Source organism: Rhinichthys klamathensis, unplaced genomic scaffold (assembly GCF_029890125.1).
Source record: "Rhinichthys klamathensis goyatoka isolate OS25496 unplaced genomic scaffold, OSU_Roscu_1.1 h1tg000013l_1, whole genome shotgun sequence".
Taxonomy (NCBI): domain Eukaryota; kingdom Metazoa; phylum Chordata; class Actinopteri; order Cypriniformes; family Leuciscidae; genus Rhinichthys; species Rhinichthys klamathensis.
This window is the reverse complement of record NW_026606565.1, coordinates 233,617-243,936: the sequence shown is the minus strand read 5'-3', so window position 1 is coordinate 243,936 and position 10,320 is coordinate 233,617. Positions and strand designations below refer to the sequence as shown.

The following is a 10,320-nucleotide window of genomic DNA, read 5'->3' as shown; positions in this document are numbered from 1 at the left end:
ATTTTAATCTCCAATCTGTTATTTAACAGTTGAGATAATTCTTTAATGCTGATCTAACCAGCAGAAGACACTGGTTTAAATCCCAGTTACACAGGTGGGGCAAGTTGTAACACTGCGGTACATGTGCCCCTATTAGAACTATGCTATTCTATATGAATTCTGTTGAGAAACAATGAGAAAAAGGTGAATAAAGACTGAGAATCAATGTTCAGAAAGGATTAATTATTATTATTAGATTTATACTACGTATGTTGTATAGCTGTGTTTGCCAGTGTGTTCATTGTCAAACTCAAAAATCAGTTTATTTTTAATGATTAAAAAATGCCATTATTTTATATGAAAAAAGTTCATAATTGCATTTTATTAAGAAAATATTTTAGTTTGTCTTGTATATTTTTCGATTAGACCAGACAACATTTTAAGCAGTCATTACAATGTACCCCACCTATGGGGCATGTTGTCACATGTCACTTCCACTCTTTCGGGGGGAAATCAAGAAAAAAGTATACACTGTATTAATGAAACAAAACCACATAATTGTACTAGACGTGTAAACATCTTATATAGTTAAATATTTAGAAATATTTGTGTGTAAGGGCACAGCCTTTTTTGAGCTGCAGTTCATGACAGCATTGTGTGTATTAGTTTGATGGTAGAAAGGTTTTCTGCAAGCTACATCTGTTTGACAGACTGCTGTTTGCGGTGCTTCCTTCATGCCGATTAAAATTCAAGAACACACATCATCCGGATCTGAGCTTTATTAATGACCAATTTTTTTAGTAAGGAAGTGGAAGATACTACACTTGGTAGCACAGAATAGGCACAAACGACATACAAAATAATCAACCTTAGTGTTTAGTGAGTAAGAACAAGAGTTTATTTGTGGTCTTGGAGAAAAAGACTACATTCCCCTGCATTACTTTGGCTAGGTGCAGTGTGGGTAACACTGATGCATTAGGGCATTTGTACATCAAAAAAACAAGAGTCACAACACAAAATGTTCATAGTCATCCACATGTGGAAGTGCAGAAAAGTAAGGACTACATTACCCCAACATCCATCTGCAAAAAGTATATTGTCACTGATGAGAAACAGGCAGCAAATTACTGGGTAAAAAAGGCGGTTTGCTAAAACACCTACATGCACAAAAAAGAGAAAGACAGAGCAAATGGTATGATGGGTCTTTATAATGCTAGTGCTCAGAAATAAAGAGAACAAAATCCATTTATTTCGGGGAAGCAGTTTGTGATCACCTAGGGCACCAGTTATTTTTTTTTCTCCCAGTGTTCCTTTGATACACAAATTAAACTGGCTGTCAGGGCAACACTTCTTCTATAACTGGTGTTGACGATGAATGCTGTAACAAAGAGGAACTGACAAAATCTCCACAGCTGAGAGGAGACTTGTGTGTGTGTGTGGGGGGGGGGGGTTCTTTAAAGGAACATAAAAGAGACAATATCAAGGAAATAAAACAACAAAAATAATAATTCATTCGTAGTATTAACAACAATAGTAATAATAATGATCAGATCAATAATAATTCATAATAAGTGAAGTTACTTTAATGGTCGTTAAGGAAAGAAACAGACATGACTGGAGAACCACAAAACTAATAGATTTTGAAACATTTGTACTGACACCAGTAAACAGGTTGTAAAAATTCAATATTGTTTCAATAAAAGTAAGAGCGCTCATTGGCTTCAATGTGTTTGCATATACAGGTGCAAAACCAGCACAAGCGCAGACATAGCCAAATGTCTACATGTCAACCTGTTTTGAAATGCAATTTCCCGTGCTTCCAATATAAGAAATCATTCTGTACAATCAGATGAAAGTCACGTCCCATATATATATATATATATATATATTCAATCCATAGAGGTCCAAATTGTGTTTTTGCACAGCAAGAACAGCCTCTGCAAGTTCACTTACGATCTGCACGTTGTGGATGTGTGCTGTTGCTAAAAAGCTGTTTTTTGTTTGCAACTGTGAGTCAGATTCCTATAAAAAGATGAGTAAATTGTAGACAGGAGAAGAATCCTACAGAGTTCACCAAGGAAATAAACACAAAAATGGCAATAAAATATGTGACAATTAATGCATGTCTTTCTGTACCATCTCCTTATCATCATTACATGTTTAGTTTTCCTTTGAGAATGACAAATAAATATCAGCAGTGAACTGATAAACAATGTTTTTCCCCAAAGAGTTGAGATGCACCTGTCATTTCCACTCATCCTTGGTTGTCCTCGGTCACCGTTGCCAAAATATTACACACAGGTTTATTACAACTTAAGTGCTTGAATAAATCTATATTAACATTTTTATACAAATTTAAAGGTATATGTTTTTTCTCTGTATTTTACAGTTGAATTTCTCTAGAAAGTTATTTTCTAAATCTTTAAAGTTCTGTGAAAGTCTAGGCTTCAATTTGAGTTGATCGCTTTAAAAATACCTCATCAATTAATTTTAAATTACAGTGATACCTCAACCAGTTCCCTCCGTCTATACTTTACAGCCCTCCCAAAGATATAGAAAATATACAAAAATTAATTTCAAAATTTTCCTTTCACCATTAAGCATTGTTCTATCTTATAAAAATATACATTTCTCTCCATAATTAAAATCTTGCCATTGTACCTTACTAGGAAAAAAAAAAGTTAAGAGAGGTGACATGCTCTCTCACTCCAGTTTGAAACTTGAGCTCTTGTGCCGTCTTCAGACATCCTTCCATATTTGATGCACTTTCCATCTGTCTTTCAGCGTGACTATCATAGGAACATTCATTGCGTTCTCCATCCATCATCTGGTTTTGCGTTTTCTTCCTCTCCTTCTTATTGATCCAAGTGATGGCTCTCGTATTTGTTCAGGATGTTACGACACCGGCCGAGCTCTTTGCGCATGTCGGCTACTTCCTGTCTGAGTGAAGCGTTCTCACGCTCGAGGAAGGCGGCGCGCACAGAGATCTGGTTCTCCTTCAGTCGACGAGCATCGCGAGAACGCTTTGCGGCCTCGTTGTTCTTACAACGCCGACTCCAATACTTCTCATCCTTCAAAAAAAAAAATATATATACATTAGAACATGTCTACAACTGTAGGTGTGGAGCTTTGCCAGATGTGTGACTGGGATTTGTGTGTGTTCGTATGTAAGTGTTTGAGGTTTTCTATAGCAACTCTGAGGTGACATTCCAGCGAGAAATGGCTTTGAACCAGCAAACAGTCTGAGATTTGACTGAGGTTCTGTGACTGTTCTCAAAGTGCCAGACGCAGGCTTGTGGTTCACACCACTCTGTCAGTACATTTGATGTCATGAAAAAAACAGTAACAAATCTTGTTTTAATAAATACATTCTCATAAAAGTGTCAATTCCCATTATGCTATTTACTTTTTCAGTTTTTCGAAATCCAAATAGTTATTTTACTTATGTATTCGTTTAAAGCTGTCAGTTAGCCGCCATATGACATGCAGGTAAACAAAATGTATGTTTTAGTATGCATTTTATTTCAGTTTTGCATTTTTATGATTTAATTAATTATCAGCTTTTCATCAACTTGCGAACCCCTGCAGTTCCCTCACGAAAACCAGTTTGGGAAACCCTTATTTATTCTACTGGTCATTATACTTCTAGTTAAACCAAAACTAAAGCTAAACTTAAAGCTAAAATTTTGTTAATGAAAATAAAATAAAATATAAATATAAGATAAAAACCTTAAACTTCAAAAAAACTTCAAAATCAGAAATGTGTCCTTGGCAACTAACTGAAAAAAAAGCTGAAATACTAAAATAAAAATAAAATTACCAACACAAACAAAAATAAAAGCTAAATATATATATTTTTAAAGTGCATTATGTTTCTACCATAAGCTCTGTATTTCAGAACACTAAAACTCCTGGTTTCCTTTTATAAATGTGAATAATTTGAAACATTCTTAAAAAAAACTTCTTTTGTGTTCCACAAAACCAGTTCCATAGGTTTGGAAAGACATGATGTCAAGTAAAAGATGACAGTTTTCATTTTGGCGTGAACTATAACTCCTGTATTAAAAACAAAACAAAAAACTCATTAAAGAATGTCACTTCCTTTCCAAGTATTCAAAACATCTATTTGTTCCCAGAGGAGAGGTCACTGTGATTACAAAGGAATTCCCCCTTTTGACTGCCGTGCCCTTTATAACAAAAAAAAAAAGACATATTTGAGAACCTCGGTTTCCAAGACATCTGCCTCAGAATTGAGACATGATCAAGTCAATGTAACATACTTTATAAATAACTGTCTGTTACTTCATAATACTAAAACTATTCTAGTAATGGGTTTAAGGAACTAATGATGATTTTGAATGTCTTATTTTAATTTTGAAATCTAGTTGTTATCAGTGAGTGACAATATCACAGTGTCACCATCTGACATCTGCCTGACATTTGCATTACTGGATTTGTATAGAGGCATGAAGAACGCCAGGCCTGTTGGACAAAATGAGAGTGGAATTTTCCATCCAATATCTATGAATAAGTGGCGCAGAAACTATTTCTACATTTTTACCAAATAATCCGTTTAAAAACTAAAAACCTTTAAAAACTACACTGTGATAGATGACAAGTGGTGCTTAGATAAGACAGCTACACAATAATATTGACTGTAAGCTGTTATAACAAAAAGTACGTTTCACAAAATCCACATGTTCATATGACCAAGAGATAAGGAAAACATGTACCATCACAGCTGGCAAGATTATGAACATAAATATCTTGGGATATCTGATAAATGATATGAATTATGTCCAAGATTCTCACCTTCAGGTCTTCAGGGACAAGCATCTTGCGAGCCTTTTTAATCATGGGCTGAGGTTTGAGCTCTTCATCACTGAAACGATGCCTGCGTGGGTCAAACGCCTCCTGTCCAGGCACACTCGACAGTGCGACGTCTGCGGGATCAGGGTCAAAGGACGGCACCACCTCATTGCAGTTAGTATTGGGTGGAGTAGGGAGTGGTGGACATGTAGTGGAAGATGGTGAGGGTGTTGGCTCCAAGCTGCCTGGTGGAGTGCCTGAAGGTAGACACAAAGTAGATGCCTTGATTAAGTCACGTTGCTAAATGTGTGCATTCAGAATAATGGGACTCTCAAAACTGTACCCAGACGACCCACAAGGGGGCAGTAACAGGCAGCAAACAACAACTCAATCCACCAATCCGTCTCTTGTTTTTCCATTTTCCAATATTTCTTCCCTGATCTCTGGATTTCAGAACATTGAAATGGTGGTTTCATTTTATAAATGATTACTTTCATTCCACAAATAAATTGATAGTGAATCACACACACACACACATATACATATACATATATACATATACAAACACATACATATATTATTGTTTTTTCCTCAAATATATTTAATATATACTTAACTTAGAACAACATACACATACACATCTGCAAGGGAATAATATGAGCTAAAGATAAATAAGAATTAATTTTAAAAAATAAAACATGCACACACAAACATACTCATAACCATACCCTGGTAAACAAAATATATACATTTATATTAAATTGATTTAAAAAAATATTTTAAAAAAATAAAATAATAATAATAATATCACACACATATTTTTCCTAATAAAAAAAAAACTTAACTAAGTTACAACCCCATACACACCTGCATGAAAATAATATTAAATAATATTATATAAAAGCTATATATATATGTGTGTGTGTGTGTGTGTGGTTAAAGTGAACCCTGTCACGACAGCACGACAAAATTACTGTTGCTATGTTTTGAAAATCTGTTTGAGCCATAAACCTAATCTAAAATCTGTAAAGTACCCTTAAGAGTAACTTTAACCCCATTTGGCAATGATCCTCTTTTTACTGTCCACTGCTGCACATGCACTGACATAGGCCCTCTTTTTTTGTGAGAGCTTGATCAAATCTGTGGAGATATGTGATGTGATGGCTTCTGCATGTGCTCTTTAATCGCCCTGAACATTCTAAATATTTACCAGCAGCACTTTTAATCTCTCTCTCTATCTCTTCTCAGCCACTACAGAAACGTAAACAAACATCTAATCGGAAGTACAGAATCAACTCGCACTGAGTCATTCCATCTCAATCTTTCAGTTTCTCCCTGTCTGTTAGTCACACACACTCCCACACACACACACACACATACCTCCTCTCATCTGCCCCTCCCCCGTCCTCGCTCTGCCTGTCTCGGCACGTGAGCGAGCGAGAGCACATGGACCAAGCGTGTGAGAAGAGGAGGAGATTTAAAAACATGCGAGCACAATCACAAACACGCCGTCTCTGCCTTTCATTCTTTGCTTCTGGCTCACCTGTGTGTCTCTCACTGTTTACTTACCAGCCTTTCAATCGCCATCATGTTCTCAGCTCTATATCACAATCTTTTCCTCTCTTTTCACATTCTGTCATCCCTATGTATGTTTTTATATCCCCATTTTCATTGCTGCAAGTCTTTTTATACAGTTCTAACCAGCACATTCTTTTCATATACTGTAGCATCCAAAAACAAGCACACAAACTTTTCACTTTTGATTAAATATTTGCAATGTTAAAGTGCTGTCAAATCGATTAATTGCGATTAATCGCATCTAACATAAAAGTTTGTTAATACAATATATGTGTGTTTGTGTGTATATATATATATATACATACAAACTAACATACACACACACATAATTACAAACGTTTATGTTAGATGCGATTAATTGATTTGACAAAACCAATGTTAACACATACCTATAAAACAACACACATAGAACACAACAGCTGCACACCCTCTAACACTCACTACAAAAAAACGCCCAAACCTCTTGACAATCCAAATAGTGAAATAGCATCTATCCACACTCATAAAAACACACACACCCAAACCATTAATACTCTGAATCTATACAGTAACACACACCCAAGGGACAAGCCTGGTGCTTTTTACAACTCGCAAACGGACCAAAATCCCGGGGAATTCTTGTAAGCAGAATGGGGGAAGTGTTTGAACCGCGTTAGACCTCATTTTCGGCCCACAGCATTTCCTTTCTTCATCTCGACGGCCTGCCCTCAGACCGTTCATCTCGTGGGTTTTTAACATCCTCTCTAGCTTATGTTCCGCAGCAGCAAGTTGCGAAAGAAAACTCACCGTGCAAGCAGTCTGCCGTTCCCATCATGCTTTGCGGCGTATGCATGTCCAGCCCAAGCAGAGAGGGCGAGGAAGAGGAGGTGGAGGATGCCGGTGAGGACGAAGAGGAGCAGTGTGGGGGCGAGGTGGGCAGGCACTGGGAGCCCTGGTTGGGAATGGCCGACTGAGAGCTTTGCGAGGGTATCTGAGCTGAGGTGGAGTTGGAGGTACTGTGCATGCTGCTCATCCCGTTCTCTGTCAGAAACTCCTCGAGATCCATGTACTGCAACTGGAATAGCCCGCCATCACATGGCAATGTTCGTTCCCATAGCAACGGGCCCAGGAAGGAACTGTTGTTGCTGTTTGAGAAGCTGCCAGTGCCTGCTCCATTGCTGTCAGTGGCTAGTCCATTGCTGCAGCCGTTGCGCATAGGACAACGGCCAAGAGAGTCCTCATCCATATCCAACCTGTCCTTACCTATAAGGAAAGTGAAATCCAATTTAATCTGCAGATAATATTACTGTCAAATCTCGAGCAATCTAAAAAGACTAAACTAACTATTCTTATGAACACATATTGACTTGACTTGATTTCAAGAGATCAATATTTCTGATGGCGCTAAGATTATGTAGTTAGGGGAAGAATTGCACTTCCCAGCTACTTTCACATCCCTCTGGGAGAACTACCTCTGCAATGTCAACACATGTGAATAGCTCTGACTCTCGGTGCATCAATGCAAAACGAAGAGCCTTAACTTGCTAAAGATTAATGTGTTTTGACATTCCTGAAAGACCATGGTAAAGCGATTACAATGTTACACCGCAGTGACACTGCTTAACTCTGTGGTACAGCAACAATACCGTTGAACAATGGCTAAACGTTACAAAACTACCGTATTATGGCTAAACCAAAGAAATGATGCAAAAGGCAACAGGCGTAACACAACAGTCAGACGCGTATTGTATAACACAACATTACGCTAGTGTAACGTTGCAATACTACATTGCTCTGCTGTGGTATAGGCTGAGAAATAGAGTAGTGTGGTACTGGTTAAGTGTAGTTGGTATAAAAACAATTCTAATGGACAGGCACAATGCGAAACTAAAACATTGTGAAATCGGACATGGCGGCTGAAGGTCTTAAGTCTGAAGGTTTCCATCTAAAACTATTTAGGTGGGGTCTAAAATCTTAACAACACTAGTTAGGCTAAATCAGGCATTTTACGGTGCATTGGTGTGGAAACCAGGACAAGTAAAGGCAGTTTGAAATGAGACATTTCTGGTTTAGTTATACTGTATAAAAACAAACCATAAAAATTTAACTGCAACGTGTTTTGTTTAAGTTTGTGTTCTTTTCTCAATGAAAAAAAAAAACTGCAGAATGTCACCTAAAATATCAATGCTTAAAAACAAACACAAAAAGAGCAAAAGCTGTTCTTGAATCATTTGAAATGGCGTTTGAGAACTAAACGTGTTCAAAAGTAATGGCAGTGCTTTTAATGTTAGATAATGTGATTCCCAAGCCGCATTCACATAGAAACTGGATTGACACTGGATTAGAGATTTTCTACTTGACTATTCAGGGTCAGTTTGCATTAATGCTAACTAAATAATCAGTGCAAAACACTGACAGCAATCAATAAAGAAGGTTTTCCAATAATCACGTTGTATTTGCAGGCAATGGAAAACTTCTGTCTGTGTGGTTATGCAGGTCTGTAATGGCTAAAATGGCTTAGCCAATAGCTGACCTCGAAGTACCTGGGTAGAGAGCTAAGTGGCTGAATGGCCTAGCTTTGTTTATCTCTTCTACTAAGTCACATGTGATGTCCTGTCCGCGGCTCACTGAGAGATACGCACAATTGCACATGGCTCTGCCATTTGACATGTGAAACCACGCATTAAAAAACACACTAATCGTAATAATCAGGAAACTAACTGGAATGGTGACTATTAACACATTATTTTGACTGTCTAAAGGAGCATACACAAAAGGTTGATAGAGAGATATATTATAATACACACACTGAGTGTCAGAGAAGCAGGTGCGTTTCCTCACCCTTCATTTCACTACAGTCTTTGACGCGCTGGTCGCCCTTCACGGGAAGCTGCAGGAGCGACTTTAAGTTTGCTGTTGAGTTTAAGTGTCCTCCGTTAAGTGAGCCTCCTGCCTGGCTACTGTTGCCAAACTGCGGACTGGCTCCGGCAGAGGGAAGGTCCGGGGGAAGGAGCTGTGAAAGCGGCCTGGCCATCATCCAACGTCTGCAGGATTGAGCTCCCTTGACCGCTAGATGCTTGAGTGGTTCAGTACTATTGTGCAGCCGTCAAATCAATCACATGACGATTCATAGAGGAAACGAACAAACAAAAATAAAGGATTAGCATTAGTTCGTAGTCAAACAGAACATATAATAATATTTTATGCATTTGCACTGAGTTCGTATCACTAGACTAGGCTACTGTATAAGTACACATAAAGTTGTGAAGTCATGCAACACGAGACCGTGTTTACTTTAGAGACAGAGGAAAGACCTGCTCGGCTCACGTGCACCAGAGCATCTGACATTAAAGAAGAATACAATTTAAATTACCTTTATTTGAAAATAAAATGTTTAAACAAAGAGTGCCATTGTGCTTGCATTTGATTGTAGATTGGTCGAGTGGATAAAAATACACATTCCCAGTACTTCCAGAAAATTTGCTTATCTTATGTTGGAACTTTTAAAAAAATATATAGACGAATGTCCAGAATAGCGTTATGTCCAAGTCCAACGTGTGGGAAAAAAGAAGTAATTGACCGGATATAACGGTTCCAGTAGAGAACAGTGGAGAATGGAAAAATCTGGGAGAATTAAAAAAAAATCCAATGATGCAAACGATAACTTGAGTGCGCTGAACTCTTGAATGCGTCGTCTCAAAATAACAAGTGAAAACAAAACGAAGAAAGTGTTGCTGAGTCAATTTCTGCTGCGTAGTGCGATTGGTGGGATGTTGACGTTTTTTTCCATGCAGTCGCTCAATCGCTTTTTCCCCCTGTGGTCACCCCCTTCTGTTCAGTTCTCTCTGCATGTGAGTTGCCGCACGCTTTGAGCTTGAACCGTCCGATCTTTTCGCTCAGCTGGAACGAACACGGGCCGCTCACGTGACGTCACACCTCCCAGAGTAGAAGCGCGAACACTGCATGAAGAGGCGC

General features: G+C 38.1%; 1 protein-coding gene across 2 annotated transcripts; it reads right to left on the bottom strand.

Annotated features, from left to right (window-relative positions):
* Nucleotides 1–1,427: 1,427 nt before the first annotated feature.
* dbpb (D site albumin promoter binding protein b) lies at nucleotides 1,428–10,320 on the bottom strand. Of its 2 annotated transcripts, XM_056270603.1 has the most exons (5): nucleotides 9,719–10,320; nucleotides 9,187–9,437; nucleotides 7,153–7,608; nucleotides 4,792–5,045; nucleotides 1,428–3,050 (listed from the first exon to the last, which is right to left on the bottom strand). In XM_056270603.1, exons 2-5 carry the CDS (start codon nucleotides 9,380–9,382, stop codon nucleotides 2,835–2,837), a joined length of 1,122 nt encoding a protein of 373 aa, XP_056126578.1. In that variant the 5' UTR covers nucleotides 9,383–9,437; nucleotides 9,719–10,320; the 3' UTR covers nucleotides 1,428–2,834. The 2 variants fall into 2 exon arrangements, with proteins under 2 accessions (XP_056126578.1, XP_056126586.1); XM_056270611.1 differs by lacking the exon at nucleotides 9,719–10,320 and having other exon boundaries at nucleotides 9,187–9,706.

Coding starts and splice junctions, on each gene's coding strand:
- dbpb (XM_056270603.1), bottom strand. CDS start 9,382: ATGATGGCCAGGCCGCTTTCACAGCTCCTTCCCCCGGACCTTCCCTCT. Junction 5,046..7,152: donor AACGGCAGACTGCTTGCACG/GTGAGTTTTCTT, acceptor GTCTACCTTCAG/GCACTCCACCAGGCAGCTTG. Junction 3,051..4,791: donor TTGTCCCTGAAGACCTGAAG/GTGAGAATCTTG, acceptor TTTTTTTTGAAG/GATGAGAAGTATTGGAGTCG.